The following is a 20552-nucleotide window of genomic DNA, read 5'->3' as shown; positions in this document are numbered from 1 at the left end:
AGAAGTATCCTCGGCACGAGAGGATACAACATCACCCTCTGGAAGGAGGGTCCCAACTACGGGATGGTTTCCCTCTGCTCCCCTTGACTGCTCTCCTTCCCTGAGCCTTTCATCCTCCGTAACAGCCTCAGGACTGTCAGATTGGAGGTGGGACAGCCCTACTATGTCCCGGAAAGTCTCATCCACAAACACCTCTGCCTTCCTTAGCTCCTCCAGTTCAGCCACCCTGGCCTCCAAAGCACGCACTCGGTCTCTGAGGGCCAGGAGCTCCTTGCATCGAGCGCACACATACGCCACCCGCCCACAGGGTAGGTAGTCATACATACTGCACTCGACACAATAAACAGGATAGCCCCCACTCTGCTGCTGGGCTTCTGCCTCCATTTCCTACTCTAGTTATATACGAGGGTTAATTAAATGTTTCAGATAGAGGTTGTTATAAAGGATTTAGTTTAAGGGCAACAGAAGTAAGTCACTGGCTCCCTCCAAGCTCCCCCTCTCAACTCCCCTCTCCAAACTCCCTCCTGTTAGCACGCACCCTGTTTGCCAGCACCCGGTCGCAAAGCTCCCTGGTCGCTTACTAGCAGGGTTTAAGTGCTCAGCCTCCCTGATAGCTCCTCCCTCTGCCTACAGCTCAGCCAATCAGCACACGGTGTTTCAATTCAAACCTAATCAGCTTCCAACTGCCTGCCTGCCTGCCTGCCTGAGCACACGGCCTTTCAAACAAACAAACACACACTCAGCTCAGCACTCCAAACAAACAAACTCCAAACTCCAAACAAACACACAAGCCCAAAACCTCCAAATATAAGCAGCCACTTACCCCAAGGTGCTTTAGTTTGCTCCTTCCTTCCTTCTCCTCCTCCAGGAGAGCCTCTCCAAACTCCCTCCTGTTAGCACGCACCCTGTTTGCCAGCACCCGGTCGCAAAGCTCCCTGGTCGCTTACTAGCAGGGTTTAAGTGCTCAGCCTCCCTGATAGCTCCTCCCTCTGCCTACAGCTCAGCCAATCAGCACACGGTGTTTCAATTCAAACCTAATCAGCTTCCAACTGCCTGCCTGCCTGAGCACACGGCCTTTCAAACAAACAAACACACACTCAGCTCAGCACTCCAAACAAACAAACTCCAAACTCCAAACAAACACACAAGCCCAAAACCTCCAAATATAAGCAGCCACTTACCCCAAGGTGCTTTAGTTTGCTCCTTCCTTCCTTCTCCTCCTCCAGGAGAGCCTCTCCAAACTCCCTCCTGTTAGCACGCACCCTGTTTGCCAGCACCCGGTCGCAAAAGAACTGTAGCCTCTGAAACTGCAGCTTCTAGCTTCTAAGGTTATATATTTACCTTGAGCCATGGTACACAGATCAAAATGGAGCATTGCAAACAAGAATCTGTGATCTTCACAGTTGGCAGATCTATGCAGTGGCATTAAAGAAGTCTGTGGGTCACTTATGAGTTACATTCTGATTTTATCAGCATTTATTTTGTATCCCCCTTGTTTTGTGTTTAGATTCACTGTATTTATTTAAATCTTTGAGAAAGTAATTCTCAATTTGTTTTCTGTTCAAAATATTAATCAGGTTCAGTCTCAAGGAGCAATTACATTTAAAATTATACCTAGTATCAAAGAGGAAACACCTACAATAGAAGGCAAGGTAAGCGCAGTTTAAGACTATTCCATATGATTGTTGCAGTGACTGTTACACTGAATACAAATATTTTATAGGACATTGGTGTAGGAAAGTCAGACACAGGATAGATTTGAGCAATGGGATGTAACATTACTTAATTCATCAATGGTGAAATGTCCTATTCTGCCATACCCCCAAACACCCAGGGATTTAACTAAATGAAATACTGGGTTAGAAGGCTCCCGCCAGATAATCAGTGACTTTGGGTAGATTTGGCTAGGTTCACCTGTAGGACTCATCTCCCTTCTGAATCTTTTCTGTCTTTACCCATGTGGAGGAAGAGAAGGTTACCAGGGGAGTACCTCAGCCTATGAAAACCGTGTATCTCCGTTTCTCCTTATAATCATGAAATCCACCAGTGAACTCTAAGGTCTCATTTTCCTCTGGCAGGAGGCCATTTTAGTCTTTATATTCACTGGATACAGACTTCAAGTTTCACAGACTAAAAGATTCGTAGAATCACAGAAGATTAGGGTTCAAAGAGACCTTAGAAGGTGACCTAATTCAACCTCTCCTCAAAGGACCAACCCCAACAAAATCATCCCAGCTAGGGCTTTGTTCAACCTCGCCCTGAAAACCTGTGAGGATGTAGATTCTACCACCTCATGAGGCAACCCATTCCAATGCTTCACTGCCCTCCTTGTGAAATAGTTTTTCCTAATATCCAGTCTAGATCTCCCTCACTACAACTTGAGAGTGAGGCTTCTTACTTTGTCTTCCACTGCCACTGAGAATAGCCTGGCTCCATCCTCTTTGGAACACCTCTTCAGGTAGTTGAAGGCTGCTATCAAGTCTCCCCCTCCCCAGTCTTCTCTTCTGAAGAGTCTGTAGGTCTATTTTCCTCAGCCTTTTCTCATAAATCATGACAACAAGGACATACTGTTAACTGATAGAATCATAGAACACTAGAACTGGAAGGGACCTCAAGAGGTCATTGAGTCCAGTTCCCTGCCCTCTTGGCAGGACCAAACACTATCTAGACCATCCCTGATAAGTGTCTGTCTAACCTGCTCTCATATCAAGCTTCTTATCTACTGCAATCCGTAGGTCCTTTTTTGCACAACTGCTGCATAGCCATTCAGTCCCCAGCCTGTAGCAGTGCATGGGATTTTCCCATCCTAAGCATAGGACTCTGCACTTTTTTCGTTATTGAACTTTGTGAGATTTCTTTTGGCCTAATCCTCCAATTCGTCTAGATCACTCTGGATCCGATCCTTACCTATGGCGTATCTATCTCACCCCCACCTGAGTGTCATCTGCAAACCTGCTGAGGGTGCAGACCAACCCAACATCTAGATCATTAATGAATATGTTGAACAAAACCAGACCCAGCACCCATCCCTGTGACATATCTGCTTGATCCTAGACATCACATCATTAATCACTACTTGTAGAGCCCAGTGACCTAGTCAGCTTTCTGTCCACCTTACAGTTGGTTCATCCAGGCCATTCTTCATTAGCTTGCTGGCAAGAATACTCTGAGACTGTGTCAAAATCTTTGCTAAAGTCAAGGTACATCACATCCACAACCTTTCTCATATCCACAGAGCCCGTTAATTCATCATGGAAGGCAACCATGTTGCTAGGCATGATTTGACTTTGATGAATTCATGTTGATTGTTCCTGATCACCACGTTCTTCTCAGTCAATTGATTCCTTGAGGACCTGTTCCATGATTTTTCCAGGGACTGAGGTGAGGCTGACTGGTCTGTAGTTCCCCACATTCTCCTCATTCCCCTTTTTAAAGATGAGCACTACATTTTCCTTTTTCCAAATGTCTGGGACCTCCCCTGATAGCCAGGAATTTTTAAAGATGATGGCCAGTGAATGTGCAGCTACATCAACCAACACTCTCAGTATCATCTGATGTATTAGATATGGCCGCATGGTCCTGTACATGTCCAGCTTTTCTAAATAGTGCTTACCCTGTTCTTTCACTACCTCTTCTCTATACTGCGCTGCCCAGTGCATCAGTCCAGACACTCACTTTGTCTGTGAAGACCAAGGGAAAAATATTGACTACTTCAGCTTTTTCCACACATTTGATCTCTAGGTTGCCTTTCCCATTCAGTAAAGGTCCCATGATTCCCCTGACCACCTCCTTGTTGCTAACATACCTGGAGAAATTGTTCTTGTTATCTTTCATATCCCTTGCTAGCTGCAACTCCAGGTGCTTTTTGGCCTCCCTGATTATGCTCCTGCATTCTCTAGTATTGTTTTTATAATCCTCTCTAGTCATCTGTTCAGTTTTCCACTTGTATGCTTTATTTTTGTGTTTAAGCTCATCAAAGATTTCTTTAAGTCAAGTTGGTCACCTGCAATATTTGCTATTATTTCTGCACATTGGGATGTTTTGTTCCTGCACCCTCAATACCACTTTTTTAAAATACAGCCAGCTGGCCTGGACTCCTTTCTCCCTCATATTAACCTCCCAGAGAATTCTGCCCATCAGGTATTTTAGGGTGTCAAAGTCTGCTTTTCAGAAGTCCAGAGTCTCTATTCTGCCACTCTCCTTTCTTTGTTTTGTCAGGATCCCAAACTCGACCATCTTGTGATTACTGCTGCCCAGGTTGCCATCTCATTTTACTCATTTTACTCTCCCAACCCATTCTTCCCTGTTTGTGAGGAGCTAGTCAAGAGACGCATGACCCCTAGTTGGTTTCTTATGCACTTGCACCAGAAAGTTATCTTCAACACTTTCCAAAAGCTTCCTGGATTGTCTGTGAACAGCTATATTCCTCTCCCAGCAGATGTCAGAGTGATTGAAGTCCCCCATGAGAACAAGGAATGGTAATCTTGAAACTTCTGTTAGTCGTCTGAAGAAAGAATCATTTACCTCATCCTCCTACTCCGTTGTCTAGCAGACGCCCACCATGACATCGCTTTTTTTTTGCTCTCACATTTCATCTTAAGCCAGCAAGCTATTCTTCAGTTTCATATTGGAACTCTGAGTAATCTTACATACAGTGCAACCCTTCCACTTTTTCTCCCCCACCTGTCTTTCCTGCATGACAGTGCTACAGTCATGTGACTTACATGAGTGTCTGTTGTTTGCATCACTTCATAGTTCCTTGATTGTGCCAAGATTTCTAATTCTTCCTGTTGGTTTCACAGGCTTCTTGCATTCATGTACTCAAGAAGTAACTACCTGATTCCTCTACTTTCTCAGTATGAGTCACGGGGTTTCCCCTCTTGCATCCTTCTCCTCATGTTTCCTCCCACTATTGCACTTCACCACTTACCTGAGGGCTTAGGTAACCATCTCCTAGAAAGCCTATTTTAAAGCCTTCCTCACTAGATTAAGTTGTATCTAGTGTAACATTAACATTTTGGTGTAAGCATTTGACACCAAAAATATATTCAACATTGTGTAATTTAGTTAATATTTTTTGTAGAAAATGCAAATAAAATGGAATAAATCTATGGATTGTATTTAAGGATATTGTTAATTTTATATAAATCACTCTTCCTTCCAGATGTTTATCAAAGCCTTATTCGACTATGATCCTTATGAAGATAAAGCAATTCCTTGTAAAGAAGCTGGGCTTTCTTTCAGAAAAGGAGATATTCTTCAGATCATGAGCCAGGATGATGCAACCTGGTGGCAAGCCAGACATGAAGGTGATTCCAATCCCAGAGCAGGCTTGATCCCTTCAAAACATTTCCAGGAGAGGTGAGCTACTATGTTACGTAGTTTAATTTTTCATTGTATACAAATATATTTCTTTGCAAAACATTTAGGTCAGCATGGTTGTCATGTAAGTGCTCGTGGATTACAGTGTTATTGTCATCTTTGGAAGCTGGCATGGTGGACAAAACAATTAGAATCATAGAAGAGTAGGACTGGAAGGGACCTTGAGAGGCCATCGAGTCCAGCCCCCTGCCCTCATGGCAGGACCAAGCACTTTCTAGACCATCCCTGAAAGCCATCTATCTAACCTCTTCTTAAATATCTCCAGTGATGGAGATTCGACCACCTCCCTTGGCAATTCATTCCAGTGTTTGATCACCCTGACAGTTAGGAACTTTTTCCTAATGTCCAACCTGAACCTCCCCTGCTGCAATTTAAGTCCATTGCCTCTTGTTCTATCTTCAGAGGCAAGGAAGAACAAGTTCCCTCCCTCTGCCTTATGACACCCTTTTAGATACCTGAAAACTGCTATCATGTCTCCCCTCAATCTTCTCTTTTCCAAACTAAACAAGCCCAATTCTTTCAGCCTTTTTTCATAGGTCATGTTCTCTAGACCTTTGATCATTCTTGTTGCTCTCCTCTGGACCCTCTCCAGTTTCTCCACATCCTTCCTGAACTGCAGTGCCCAGAACTGGACACAATACTCCAGCTGAGGCCTAACCAGCGCAGAGTAGAGCGGGAGAATGACTTTTTGTGTTTTGTTCACAACACACCTGTTAATGCATCCTAGAATCATGTTTGCTTTTTTTGCAACAGCATCACACTCTTGACTCATATTTAGCTTGTGGTCCACTATAACCCCTAGATCCCTTTCTGCTGTACTCATTCCTAGGCAGTCCTTTCCCATTCTGTATGTGTGACACTGATTGTTCCTTCCTAAGTGGAGCACTTTGCATTTGTCCTTATTAAACTTCATCCTGTTTACCTCAGCCCATTTCTCCAGTTTATCCAGATCCTTTTGAATTATGACCCTATCCTCCAAAGAAGTTGCAACCCCTCCCAGCTTGGTATCATCTGCAAACTTAATAAGTGTACTTTCTATGTCAATATCTAAATCGTTAATGAAGATATTGAACAGAACCGGTCCTAAAACAGACCCCTGCGGAACCCCAGTAGTTATACTTTTCCAGCAGGATTGAAAACCATTAATGACTACTCTCTGGGTACAGTTATCCAGCCAGTTGTTCACCCACCTTATAGTAGCCCCATCTAAGTTGTATTTGAGTAGTTTATTGATAAGTATATTATGTGAGACCGTGTCAAATGCTTTACTGAAGTCTAGGTATATCACATCCACCGCTTCTCCCTTGTCCACAAGGCTCGTTATTCTATCAAAGAAAGCTATTAGATTGGTTTGACATGATCTGTTTTTAACAAAACTATGCTGGCTGTTCCCTATCACCTTACCACCTTGCAATTGCTTGCAGATGATTTCTTTAATGACCTGCTCCATTATCTTTCCTGGCACAGAAGTTAAGCTGACTGGCCTGTAGTTTCCTGGGTTACTCTTGTTCCCCTTTTTATAAATGGGTACTATATTTGCCCTTTTCCAGTCTTCTGGAATCTTTCCCGTCTCCCACGATTTTCCAAAAATGATTGCTAAAGGCTCAGATACCTCTTCTATCAGCTCCTTGAGGATTCTCGGATGCATTTCATCAGGCCCTGGTGATTTGCAGACATCTAATTTTTCTAAGTAAATTTTAATTTGTTCTTTTCGTATTTCAACTTCCAAACCTACCCCTTTTTCACTAGCATTCTCTATGTCAGGCATTCCTTCAGATTTCTCAGTGAAGACCGAAACAAAGAAATCATTAAACATCTCTGCCATTTCCAAATTCCCTGTTACTGTTTTTCCCTCGTCACTGACCAATGGCCCTACCCTCTCCTTGGTCTTCCTCTTGTTACCAATGTATTTGTAAAAAGCCTTCTTGTTTCCCTTTATGCTTGTAGCTAGCTTGAGCTCATTTTGTGCCTTAGCCTTTCTAATCTTGCTCCTGAATGCTCGTGTTGTTTGCCTATATTCATCCTTTGTAATTTGTCCTAGTTTCCATTTCTTATATGATTCCTTTTTTAGTTTGAGATCATGCAAGATCTCCTGGTTAAGCCAAGGCAGTCTTTTGCCATGTTTTCTATCTTTCCTACGCAGCGGGATAGCTTACTTTTGGGCCCTTAATAATGTCACTTTGAAAAACTGCCAACTCTCCTCAACCATTTTTCCCCTGAGTTTAGCTTCCCATGGGACCTTACCTACCAGCTGTCTGAGTTTACCAAAATCTGCCTTCCTGAAATCCATTATCTCTATTGTACTGTTTTCCCTTCTACCCTTCCTTAGAATTGTGAACTCTATGATTTCATGATCACTTTCACCCAAGCATCCTTCCACTTTCAAATTCTCAATAATTTCCTCCCTATTTGTTAAAATTAAATCTAGAACAGCTTCCCCCCGGTAGCTTTTTCAACCTTTTGGAATAAAAAGTTGTCTGCAATGCAATCCAAGAATTTATTGGACAGTCTGTCCCCTGCTGTATTAGTTTCCCAACATATACCTGGAGAGTTGAAGTCCCCAATCACCACCAAATTCTCGGCCCTGGATGATTTTGTTAGCTGTTTAAAGAAAGCCTCATCCACCTCTTCCACCTGGCTAGGGGGCCTGTAGTAGATGCCTAGTAGGACCTTATCCTTGTTTTTTACTCCTCTGAGTCTAACCCAGAGACTTTCAACACATCCATCTCCTATGTCCATCTCCACCTCTGTCCAAGTGTGTACATTTTTAATATACAAGGCAACACCTCCTCCCTTCTTTCCCTGTCTGTCCTTTCTAAGCAGGCTGTACCCTTCAATACCAACATTCCAATCATGAGTATTATCCCACCAAGTTTCTGTGATGCCAACGATATCATAGTTGTGTTCATTTATTAGTACTTCCAATTCTTCTTGTTTATTTCCCATACTTCTTCCATTTGTATATAGGCATCTCAGACATTGATTTGGTCTTGCCTCCCATTTTTGCCCTGGCCCTCTTTTTACTCTCCCAGTGTACCCCATACTCCCTCCCATTTCAAGTTCATCTCCCAGGTATCCATGCTCTCCACTTACCTGCAGGCTTTGCTCCCCTGCCCCTGTCGAACCTAGTTTAAAGCAATTGAACAATTGAACTTTGGAATCTCCTTGTTCGAATAGTTTGGATTTCCTTCCTTGTCTGGCTGGAATTAATAATGACCAAGTGATAGGCTAGTGCTTATCCAGTTTGGAAGAAAAGTCATATGGAAAATAACTCTTCAATATCTGTATCCATATTGATGTACAATTCAGGGAAAATATCTAGAGCAATTTTTTGAGAGCTTACAAAAATTAAGACACTGGGATTTAATTTTATAGACCTCGAACAGATTGAATTGTTTTGGGTTAATCTTTTTAAAAAAAAGTCAGGATGTTTTACAATAATTTAATGATACTAAATGTTTATTAATCCCAAACTCACACTAAAAACTAAGGTGTTTGTGTCTTTTTCTCTTTTTGCTATATCCCCTCTAATTTTACAGGAGATTTGCATTGAAAAAATCAGACGTACATATACACCCACTGAAAATTTCCAGCAGAAAGTCATGTAAGTCTATTAACCTGGAATAGAAATCACGCTCCCTGATCTCTAACTTTATGATATTTGTTAAAGCCTAGTCAAGAGGATATACTATTCCAGTGTTCAAAGCTGCTGAATCACATTATCTCAAAAAGAAAAGCAAATATATATGAGAAAATGGGTATTATTATGATTTGTTATTACAGGTCACACTACAATTGCTCTCAACTTGATGATTTATTAAAATATTCAGGACCCAACCCATAGACTTTGAATATGTAATACCTTTAAAAATTAGCCGGTGTTTTGTCTGTTGTAGGCCAAAAAAGGTTTGCTTTTTCATACGTGTAAATCTCTGGGCTCCATTCTGTAATACTTCATCACCACCGTAGTGGAATTAGTGTTAAGTGAGAGAAAAGTTTAGTTGTCCTCATGTCTGTACAGATATCTCTCCACCTTCCAACTGCCAATGGTAAATATGTATCTTTTAAACATATTGGAACACAATTTCTTTACAGGTTTCAGTATAAGCCAGATCTTTCCAAACTGTGGGTCATGGTACCAAATGGGATTATATTATCAGCAGATGGAATAGCAGTGATCCCTAATGTGTGCAGGATGCCATTTTGCTCTGCACAGCAAGACCTTTTAGCCACATCTGCATTATTTTTGAAATTTCAGGCCCTCTTTCGAAAGGGAGCGCAGCGCATCTTCTTTCAAAAACAAAATTGAAGGAACCTGCCCCAGCTTTTGAATACGTTCTTCCAAACATGAAATAGGAAAAGCCCACCCTTTGGAAAGCCTCTTTCAAAAGATGATGCGTATAAATGCTCCACGACCTGCTCTTTCAAAAGAGCAGGGTCCACCATGGTGCTGATCAGCTGGGATGTGGAGACACGCTGCCCAGCGCCTGCAGGGTTCTGTGGTCTGTGTGTGCAGCAGCCCTTAAAGCTGCACGGACCCAGAAATCCCATTGCAGGAAGCGAAGTGTGTGCAGGTAGCAGCCATTGCACATGCTGCCCCTGCTCACCCCAGCAACATTCCCAGGGACTACTGGAGCACCATGTCCAGCAACAAGCAGCATGAGGAGCCCCAGGGCCCCCTCTCTGAGCATGCCCAGGGCTCACAGGGGTCCAGTCAGTGGGGGAAAAAGAGAGCCCTCTCCTGGATGGAGCATGAGCTCTGGGACCTGTTGGGCCTCTGGCAGGAGGAGGAAGTCCTGCGTGAAATGGGCATAAAGCAGTGGAGTTCAGCTGCTTTCACCCAGATGGCTGAGGGCCTGAGTACTCATGGCCACCCTGCCCACACTCCTGACCAAGTGAGGAGCAAGGTCAAGGAGTTACGGCAGGGGTACTCCCAGGCTTGGGACTCAGCCAGACAGTCAGGGGCTATGCTCACTTTGTGCCCATTTTACCGGGAACTGCAGAGCCTCCTGGGGCCACAGGACACCACCTCCCCACCCACCATCCTTGATACCTCAGCTGAGGAGCCCCAGCCTGGGGATGCCGATGAGACAGGACTGTCAGCCAGCCCCACGACACCAGAGCCAGCTGCAGCAGAGTGGTCCAGCAAGGAGGTGAGCTGGTGATAGACACCCCCCTTCCACACTTCGAGCCAGGCCTCAGCCATCTGGGCATCCCTCGACCTCAGCGGTGGACTGTCATGTATGTACCCGACAGGGTGCATACCCCAGATCATAGGACAGAGGCTCCATACCCACCTGAGGGTCCCCCACATCGACAGCAGACCCTAGCTGGCCACAGCCCAGCTGGCCTGTGGCTCTCAGGGCGGCGTCACAGCTGCCAGTGGCCTTCAGCACCCACTCCTATGGGTGGTGCCATGGCCCACTCCATGGGGGAGACGGTGGGCAGGGATGGACTGTGCAAGGGAGCTGCCTTCAGGGGGACAGGGACCTCTACTGTCACCATGGTCCCCCAGGACCTCCCTGATGACGGACGGAGGATGGGGATCCGCTGCCCACAGGGGATGGGGGGCATGGGCCATGGGGCAGGGGTCAGAATTCATGGTCTGTCCCTCTCTTCTCTCCCATTCTTGCGCCTCTTGGAAAGCACTTTTACTGCTATAACCAAGCTGCACTTGTTTAAGGTGGCTCCTACTCAGTCTCAATATTGTGAACAATTGGAGACTAGTAGCTACAAACTGGGACCTAAAAATTTAGCAACACTGGGGCAGAGCAACTTGAATAGGAACTTGGCTTAGCAGCACATCAGTGGCTAGCTTCGGATGTTCCCCACAAACCTGATTATTCTGTGGCAGCATATTAAAATACTACAAAGACTGAACTTAGAATTAGTCAATTACAACTATAATTTAGGGCTTGGGGCTGCATGTTGCTGGGGTATTTTTAGTCAATGCCATTTTATAACTAACAAGGGTTATTAAAACACAACAGCTATTTAAATAACAGTATCTACTCTAAAAGCTGAGAGGTGAATAAGGGGAAATTCTAACCTCAGCACTGAAAAAATTCAAAGTTAGATGTATTTAGCTTTCTTTTCTTAATGTGACACCACATATTGTAGAATCCATTGTCAGCTCTTATATCGTCCAACTTCTTTGATTTTTTCATAGTTTGAACAGTAGAGCCCCTGGGCACTGGAGTCTAAATATTTCTATTTAAACTCAGGGAAAAAAACGTGTTTGTATGTAGGATTTAGAGTCTATTATAGCCTAATTATTTCTCATACTGTGCTCACTTTGTTATAACCCTTTACAACTGAAAGAAATAACTGGTCAAGTGAAAAATGAAACGATACTTAAAACAGATGTTAACATGAATTCCAGTGGAGCGAATATGTTTTCTTCTATGTATAGGTTTGGTTGGAGTTTATTTTTATTTCATATTGTTTAACTAATGTATTTAAAAATCAAGACCATTACAATAATTTTTTTTAAAAACAGAAGATAAATGCTTACAACCAAGAGTTCACAAACTCTTTGCCAACATTGACCCCATTTTAATGAAATGTTTCCTGTTGGGATTCCAGACAGTATGAAGGATGCCATTCTGAAGAACAGAATGGCATTCTCCAAGCACTGTGACCTCTCATGCATTGTACACAAAAGCTACCTCTACACTAGAGCGCGTTTTCGAAAGGGCACCTTTCAAAAATGAGAAATTAAAAGATGCCCTTTCGAAAAATAGCGTACACACATGAGTCGGGGTTGATGCCGTTTATTCGCCCTTTTGAAAGGGACCATCCACTCTTTTGAAAGAGAGTCTGTACACTGTCCCATGGTCTTTTTTGAAAGAAAGGGCCAGGAAATGCCACGGATGGTGTCGCATGGCAGACAAGCCCATCTGGGGCTGCAGCCAGCCGCTCCTTTAAAGGGTCCCTCCCCAAAATCCTCATGTTGCACAGCACAAGGCTTACAGAGCTGCCACAAGTCCCGCAGATGCAGTGCCCGCAGGGACACACGTGGATCTGCAGTAGCAGAAGCTTGAGACCCTGCTGGCCGCCGCCAGCGGTGTGGCTGTCCCGCACCTCCTGTTGGGGTCCACTCCCCTGGTACGGCTGTGGAAACCCCAGACCCGTGCTGCCTCTGGCACCCCTCCCCGCGTGCTTCGCCAACTCTGGAGCCATCCCACCAGCTCCAAGTGGTGGGATTGCCTGGTCCTAGGGGAGTGGGACAATGATTGGTGGCTCCGGAATTTCTGGATGTGGCGACAAACCTTCCTTGAGCTGTGCCAGTGGCTGTTCCCCGCTGCTAGTCTGGAGCCTTGTTTGTTTTTGCAAGACTTTTCCTCCTCACCCCCTTCAAGTCTATAGTTACAGTTTCTTTTTTCTGACTGTTGATTAAGGAGGCCTCTCTGATGACCATTGTGAGGGTGAGAAGAGTTTAGAAGCACTGTTTCTGATTCTTCATACTGGTGCTTTAAGTCCCTAAACGTATTCCACTGTAGGTGCATGTGTGCCTCATGTTCCCAGAGCCAGAGAATTTTGAAAGTGGTGTGCACACCACTTGCAACATTGTTCACTTCACACCTCCAACAAGCAGTTAAAGGGCAGTGAGGAATGACAGTCTCTCCAGTTCCTTCTCATTGCTACCTGATCCAAGTTGCAACCTCCAGAATCACAAGCTTTATTCCTTTATCTCTCAATGTATGTATTAGTAATAAGCTTTAGAAGTGTTTTGAGTTTAAAGCTTTATCTGATAGTTTTAGTGTTTTATAGTTAGTGTGGCAGACCCTACCTGGAAGCTTCAGGACCCTTCTGGAAGGACGGTATACTGGGTGATGGGCCAATGCCTTTTTGTTCCCTGACTAGGCCCAAGCCCTCATTGGTCAGCTGAGGCCCTGCACTCCCTATAAAATGTTCCCCTTGCTGGTTGCAGGGGGGAAGGTTTTGGAAGGCGCACCGGAGGAGCAGAGCAGAGCAGAGCAGAGCAGAGCAGAGCAGAGCTGAGTGAGCGAGCGAGCGAGAAGGTACCACGGGGAAGCGGTGGGTGAAGTGGCCCAGGGTGAGGTTGCTACTTTGGGGCAGGGGTGAAGGCCCTGCCAGTTGGCTCTTGTCCTTGTAGGGACCCTGGGCCGGAGTCCAGGGTAGAGGGTGGGTCTGGACTCCCCCCCACCCTTCCCCAGAGGGATTACTCCACTGGAGCAGGCACAGGCCTGCAAGGGGACTGGCTTTATGCCCCCCACTCTGGGCTTGCCTATGATGAGGATGGCTCACTAAGCGGAGGTTCCTGCCTTTGGAAAGGCCTGGGCAGGTAAAGGGTCTCTGTGAGTCTCTGAGGCACAACAGAGAACCGCCAGGAAGTGCAGGGACCCACAGGAGCTGACAAGGGACTTTGTCACATTAGTTAGCCTCCCTGACCTGGAGAGCGCTGCCCATCCTGTACTCCATTGTGGGTCCTGGGCTTTGCTCTGAACTCTGGACTTCAAAATTTGCACTTTCCTACTCATGTTCCTTCTTGGACAGTAACAACCACCCATGCTGCTTTTAGTGTCTTGGCAAAGCCCACATTGTGTTTGTTCTCCCCTCAGTATCCAGGAAGGATGAGAACTTTGCCTTAGGAAGCATCTAATGAAATATGTCATAAAGCCACAATGATGCCCTTTCCAGGCTTCCCCCGCCCTCCTTCCCACAAACCATATGTTGGCCTCATTCATCAAGGAGTGTATCTCCAGCTGCAAGATCTGATTTAGGAATGAGGGAGTCTACCCCCAACAGATACTTCATAGGGTCTTGACAGGAGAGTAGGAAGTGTATCAGACTAAATTCTTGTAAGCATCCGACTAAATTCTCCTCAAAATCCACTCAGAAAAGTTGGGTTCTGCCTTGCCTAAACTGAACGGGTCTTTAATCTCAGTCAAGACTAGGTTTAGGGACATGATAAGAAAACCCCCAAGCCTAATGCCCTGTCAGCCCTAGATTGCAATTCAGTGGTAGTGATGATTTTGGTACATCCCAAGCACAAACTCAGGGATTTGTCATCACCGACGGGAAAACAATTAAGAGTCTCAGCTAACCAAGGTACCAACTTTGGCTTACAAAGATGTGACACAGACCATGTATACTGCAGTTCCATCATTTTGACAGAGAGGACCCTTCACACTTGATTAAAAGCCGAGACCTGTGCTCCTCCTGAGAACTTCTTCACTGTTCAAGAACTGTTGTCTTCTGTTCTATTGGCCCTTCCATTTCAAAAAAGGTTCTGACTCCACCCGAAGAGCTGACTTTGGGAGAAGTCCATTTCCTGTTCTATCTTCGATTTATGACTTCCCTCCCCTGGCACCAACATTGGATTGGAATCACTCTTCTCTTCTTCAGGAAAATGAACCATTATTTCCTCCATCAAGACATGCCTTTCCAGACAGGAGGCATGGACAGGTTGGAACTGACCCCAGTCTCATCCTCTGCCTTGGAATCTTTTGCACCCTACATCCCAGGGACTTCTGCAAGTCCTGTTGGCCATACTGGGGCTACAAGACCCCTAGCATTGCAAGGAGCCAGTGTAGTCTGCTAAGGAGTTGTCCCATCCCTCTCATCTGGGGGGAGCAAGCAGATATGATCCAATTGAGGATGAGGAGTGCTCACCAAATCCTCATGTCTCCACTGAAACTGATGAAGTTATCAGCTTCTCCAGCTTTCTTTTGAAGAAGTTCAAGATTTTCAGCATAAGCTCCAGGACATCTTCTAGTCCCCTTGTTCCAGCTGAATATCACTCCCTGTTGATGAATCTGTCCTTGAGCCAGTTAGAGCTCTCTGGCATGTCCTAACTTCCCATCCTTTTGCTCTTAATACAGCAGAGGAGCTTTACTATATCCCAGCCAGAGGGACAGAATTTGTGTTCACTCATCCTGTCCCTAATGTTTTATGGGACAGGCTGCCAAGGACAAATCTAAGCAGCAGCACCTTCTAACTACTTTGACTAATAAGGAGAGCATTTCAACTTACTGAGAAGAAAGATCTTCTCTTCCTTTACCCTTCAGTTCAGAATAGCCAATTACCATCCACTAATGGCTAAGTATATTTTCCCAGGCTATTCAAAATGTGCAGATTTTGCTGACTAGCTTCTGAGGCAGGGCTGAGCTTTGTTTCCAGGCTCTCATAGAAGAAGACAAGGTAGTTGCCAGGACCACTGTTTGATGAATGACACATGCAAATAAAACAGCTTCAAGTGCAATAGCTGTGACCATTGTAATGGACAGGCTTCTCCAAGGTGCCTGAGAGTAGACCCAGCCCATCCCCTGCCCCTCAGATCACACTGCCTAGGGCAGGCAGAGGGTCCAGGTCTCTCCATGGTGGCTTGAGGTCCAGTGGTGGCTCTTGCCATGACCTGGTTTTGGCTTCCATCCACGCCAGAGAATGGGGTTTTAAGGGGAATGTAGTGGGGCGGAGTGGCCACCCCACTACCTGGAAAGGGAGGAACCCTTCTAGGAGCCATTTTGCCTGGAGCCTGGCCCCTCCCTGTCACCTGACCAGAAGTCAGGAGGCGGCACCAGGGCTATAAAAGCCCAGGCTGAGGACTCAGTTGGGGCTGAGCCTCCAGAGGAGCAAGAGGATGGCTCTGGGTTCCCGGACTGGTAGGTGGAGGACCAGCTGAATGAGACCGAGCCCTGGGTTGGGCAGCCTGGGCCCTTGCTGATCCTAATGCCCTGGGGACCCCAGCAGAACCTGTTGCCTGCTGAAGACCAGCTGGACCTAGAGGATCACCCTGAGTACCTGCCTCAGCCTGCACCCCAAGCCAGCCTGAGGCACCGGAATCGATATGCCACTTATGCCTGGATCAGGCCACCTGGACCCCAGCCGGACCTGGAACCCCATGAGTCCCGAGAAGTGTGCTGGACATGGGGTATGTGCCAGTGGGGAGACCGGGAGTGGCCTGGGGGCTTTTTCTTGTGGACTACTGACACATGTTTACCCTCTGAACCTGTACAGAGTACGACCGCGGTGCTTCAGTGCATTAATTACGTCCACAGCAGTCACGGTCTTCCACTTTGCATGTTCAGTGTAAGTAACAGCATCTCAGATCATGTTCTCCAAAAAGACATTCAGCACACCCCTACTCTCCTTGTAAATAAGACCCGAAATACACTTGACGCCTCCAAAGTGAGCCAAACAGCAAATAGCAGGCTTTGTAACACCTTGGATATTATCCCTCAACTCCTTCCTATGGTCCTTAGCGCCTGCTTTGCCTAGTCTCTTACCTCCCTTGCCAGTGCCAGACATGATCCCTGAGATTTCAGACAGAGCTGCCTGGGAGTAAGAGGACCATTAAAGTGCCTCAGGTCAGCAAGTAGCAGTCTGGATTCCCTGCTGACCCGCACAGCAGACCATGCTGCTGCGACCAGGGCCCCTGGGCTGGGATGCGGTGGAGTGGGCAGTCCCGTGTCCTCATCTGCTACCCACTTGCTGGGTGGCAGTCTCCCCCCTCTGCCAGCACAGGTGAAGTATCTATGCTCGTCTGGAACTGTGAACTGTGACCTGGGTTGGTTGCCCTGCCCTGCCCTTTGAAATGCTAGTCCCTGGGGCAACTGCCTCCTTTGCCTCCACTCTCAGCAAGAGTACAGTCAGATATTCAGATCTGTTGAAGTGATTCATTAATAAATCATTGCAGGAATTTTGAGAAATATTACCAAAAGTATGATTTGTTTCATAGTCCACACTCTAGATTTGCTGCTGCATGTTTTAGGGTTTTTTTTTAAAATGCCTGCCTATGTTTGTAACTGTGACAGGTGCTGCCAAAAAGTTATTTACTTGTGACATTTGTTCTCATGCTGTCCTATCACTACAACTTGGGGAATTACCTGCTTAAGTCCTTCTAATGGCAATAGTTAGCTATGATACGCCTGTTATTTTTATTAGACCTTGTGAGTTTAATTTTTCTTTTTTTAATGAATGAATTGTGTACTGAAAGATGTATTTCCTCAACTCCATGGAAGCTGTGGAAGAGTGAATGGAGAACGACAGTATGCTAAAATGGTAGTGCTGTTCACATGCCAGAGTTACATGCTACAAGTGACCAGACTATAAACATATTCATGTAAATGTCTACAAAGTCCAGAATGCCTGGCCAGTGGCTTCCAACAGAAAATGCAACATTAATCCCAGATACCACATTTTCAGCATTTCTTTCAACAACTAATAATTGATGTCTCAGATGCATGATGGCTTATAAATCTCCATTTTATCTGGGTATAAGGAAACACTGTTCCCCTTTTGCCCTGGAGCCTGGATATGAAAGTTATCTTTACTAGGAAATAGTGGTTTCCCTGCAAAATCACTTTTTAGTACTGATACTGAGAAGGCTTTTGCATTGGTAATATGGAAATATTGGTCTGAAATGCATTTAAAATCTCCAGTTGATGATGCAGAGAAATTCCTACGTCTGAGGTTACCACTGAGTATCTTGAAACTGGAAAATTCTCTAACTGAATGTTGTCCGGCTGGCTGTGTTCTGTAGCCTTTTGGAAACACGGATGCTTTTGTTGATCAGAAGCAGAGGGCTTGAGGGATTATTCTATTTATTGGCGGTGGGAACTAACACCCTTGTTCTGGAAGGAATGACTCCCCTTGCAGCTTAACTTAGAATGGTAAATCTGGTAAGTCAGTTTCTTGGAATATACCATTCCTTTCCTTCCATGGTGACAAGCTGAGACCACAGATGGATAACTGATTCTTGCATTTCCTCACATTAGTAAAGCTTGTTCTCTGTGCACTCTGTGGCATAAAACAGGTTCTAGATTATTATTATACCTCTGGTTGAAGGCCCAGATCAGCAAAGCCAGAAATGTCTGCAAATTTATCTCCTGGAAGGAGAAACTTGCTACTTTGTCATAGGAAAAGACCATCCACATTCAATGACAGCTCCTGTCAGTCCCCCTAAATAAAGAGTTCCTTGAATTTTTCATTAATCTGAAAATGAACTGAAGAGCTTTCTTTGATGGTTCAATCTGCTACTTTACTGTGTACAGTGAATAACTTCCTATGTCGGCAGAAAGTTTTGAAGACCTGAAGACAGTCCATTGGTACCAAACCATGAAACCTCTTAGTGTTATATCTGCGTAAGGTTGATAGCCTTCAAACTTTTCTGGGGAGGAAGTGAAGATGTGGCATTCCTATACACAACACAGCTACCATTTTAGAAACTAGCAGTGTAGTATGGAAGTGTTTAACTACGTTGTATGCCAGTTAGCTGGAGATAACTCAAGGGATTCTATTATTTTTGCATAGGACCAGTGATGTTGGAACAATTATTGTAGTGGAGTTGCTGAAAGCAGTTGAACAAAACTGTAGACCCTGTGTATGATGGAAATAACTCAAGGCAGGAGGTGCTATCACACCCTCAATACCCCTACTTTTAGCACCTATGCCCAGGAGTGCAGATCCCTAGAGCAAAGAAACTTGGTCATAAATTAAGGATCCTTGGCTTTTTAGGACAGTAGGTGATGTCACCAAAGCAAAAACAAGTGACACGTATTGGGAAAGTGTGGTGCTGAGCCAAAAAATAATTTTAAGAAGGCATTTCCCTTGGACCTGTTGTGGTCTTTCTTCCTTGACTACTATTAAGGGAGCCATGGGTGACAACAGTCTAATTCAGGGTTCAGCAACTCCCAGCACATGGGCCAAGAGTGGCATGTGAGCTGATTTTCATCGGTATGTGAGGTGGGAGCTCAGCCCCAGCCCTCCTCCCTCATACAGCTGGGAGCTTACTCAAGCCATGCTGCCTGTGAACTAGCAAAAAACTAGTTAATGCTAACAACCACCCCCTACACAGTAAAGTTCTACATCTTAACTAATTAAGTTATTAATTAAACAAAAACCACACCACTTTTCTGTGCCAGGAAAGCTCATTACCTAATAAATTATTTTGTTAGTCTTTAAAGTGCTACATGACTGCTTTTTTGTTTTGTGAAGATGCAGACTAACACAGCTAGCTCTCTGTGATTGTTTATTAATGAAGCTGTTATAAGTAGGACTCCTGGTGACTTTAAAAAGTATCATCGGCTCTCGAACCCAACATAGAGGTCAAAAGGTCAAATTTCAGCACTACACCTAGGCAAGGTTGCTGATGTAGTCTGTGATGAAAAGAGAATATCAGCAGTCCTAATGTATTCTTAACTGTTGTAGTAGCCACCTACAAGTGGCACATTTGGTTGTCATTTTCAACACCTGATAATTTAATAGGATAATTACCTACTCATAACAAAGTTTTAGCGGTTAATTACTAGAAGGCATGTGCATTACCACTTGGTACTAGCATCTACGCATGTGTGAAATATGTATTTACACGTGTAAAGTGTCTCTAAATTTTTGTCAATACTATTACAACTTGTCATGTGAATTAGTCTGCATTTAATTTGCTGCATGAGCAGGAGCAAAAAGAGACCAACTGAACACTATGCAGGGAGGAAACAACTAAGGTGATACTGGAGGATAGAGGGGACAGAACGGTGATTAGGGAAGTGAAAGAAGAGAAGAATTTAAAGTGAGTGTGGGGAAGGAGATAGCAAACAGAACACTTAAAAAGCAAGACGAATAGTGTAAATCAAGGAAGCATGAAAGAAGAAGAAAGGGAGGAAAATGTATAAAAAAGATAGGCTGAAGGATAGTGGAAGAGATACCAAGAAATACAAGAGAAAGATGGGGAAATGGGGAAAAGGTAAGCATAAATTCAGTGAAAGTTAATGTTTTTTATTGATTTTTATAGAGCTCAAACCACAATACTAGACTAAAACCATACGTAAATGCTATATTATCTGCACAAAAACTGTACGTCTTTCAATTCAAAATGCATTTGAAATTGTTTAGGGACACAGCTGGGATAAAGCTAAATAGCTTTATCTTGTGATTGTCAAACCCTTTGGCCACTCCAAAGACGGATGGAACTGCTAGTGATCTCCAATCCAGCCCTGAGTTAAGAATTAAACTCCTGCTAATTTTCTCTTCACTGTATGTTTGTCACAAAAACTATATCGAAGACTGGTAGGTCTAAAATCATACACAGAAGCTTGTTCTGGTTCCTGAATAAATATACATATTGCACTAACCCTCAAGTTCTGCGTGGTTCTAATAGGCAAACAAGGCACTGCAATGGAAAAGAAATTAGATTTGTACAGCACAAA

The 20552-nt window shown here is 44.6% G+C and overlaps 2 protein-coding genes across 3 annotated transcripts in view; one reads left to right on the top strand and one right to left on the bottom strand.

Annotated features, from left to right (window-relative positions):
* MPP7 (MAGUK p55 scaffold protein 7) overlaps positions 1-20552 on the top strand; it is a 407772-nt gene that overhangs the window by 311140 nt on the left and 76080 nt on the right. For both annotated transcript variants that reach the window (XM_074984915.1, XM_074984916.1), the window contains 3 exons: positions 1578-1652; positions 5165-5361; positions 8922-8986. In XM_074984915.1, coding sequence (XP_074841016.1) covers positions 1578-1652; positions 5165-5361; positions 8922-8986 — 337 coding nt within the window. The remainder of the gene's footprint in view (positions 1-1577; positions 1653-5164; positions 5362-8921; positions 8987-20552) is intronic.
* Positions 16345-16656, bottom strand: LOC142008074 (histone H4-like). The gene is given in 1 exon segment (XM_074984917.1): positions 16345-16656. A coding segment is annotated over 1 exon segment (312 nt).

This window comes from Carettochelys insculpta, chromosome 2 (assembly GCF_033958435.1).
Source record: "Carettochelys insculpta isolate YL-2023 chromosome 2, ASM3395843v1, whole genome shotgun sequence".
Taxonomy (NCBI): Eukaryota; Metazoa; Chordata; order Testudines; family Carettochelyidae; genus Carettochelys; species Carettochelys insculpta.
Note: the sequence above shows the minus strand (reverse complement) of the source record. Positions and strands in the feature narration are given on the sequence as shown.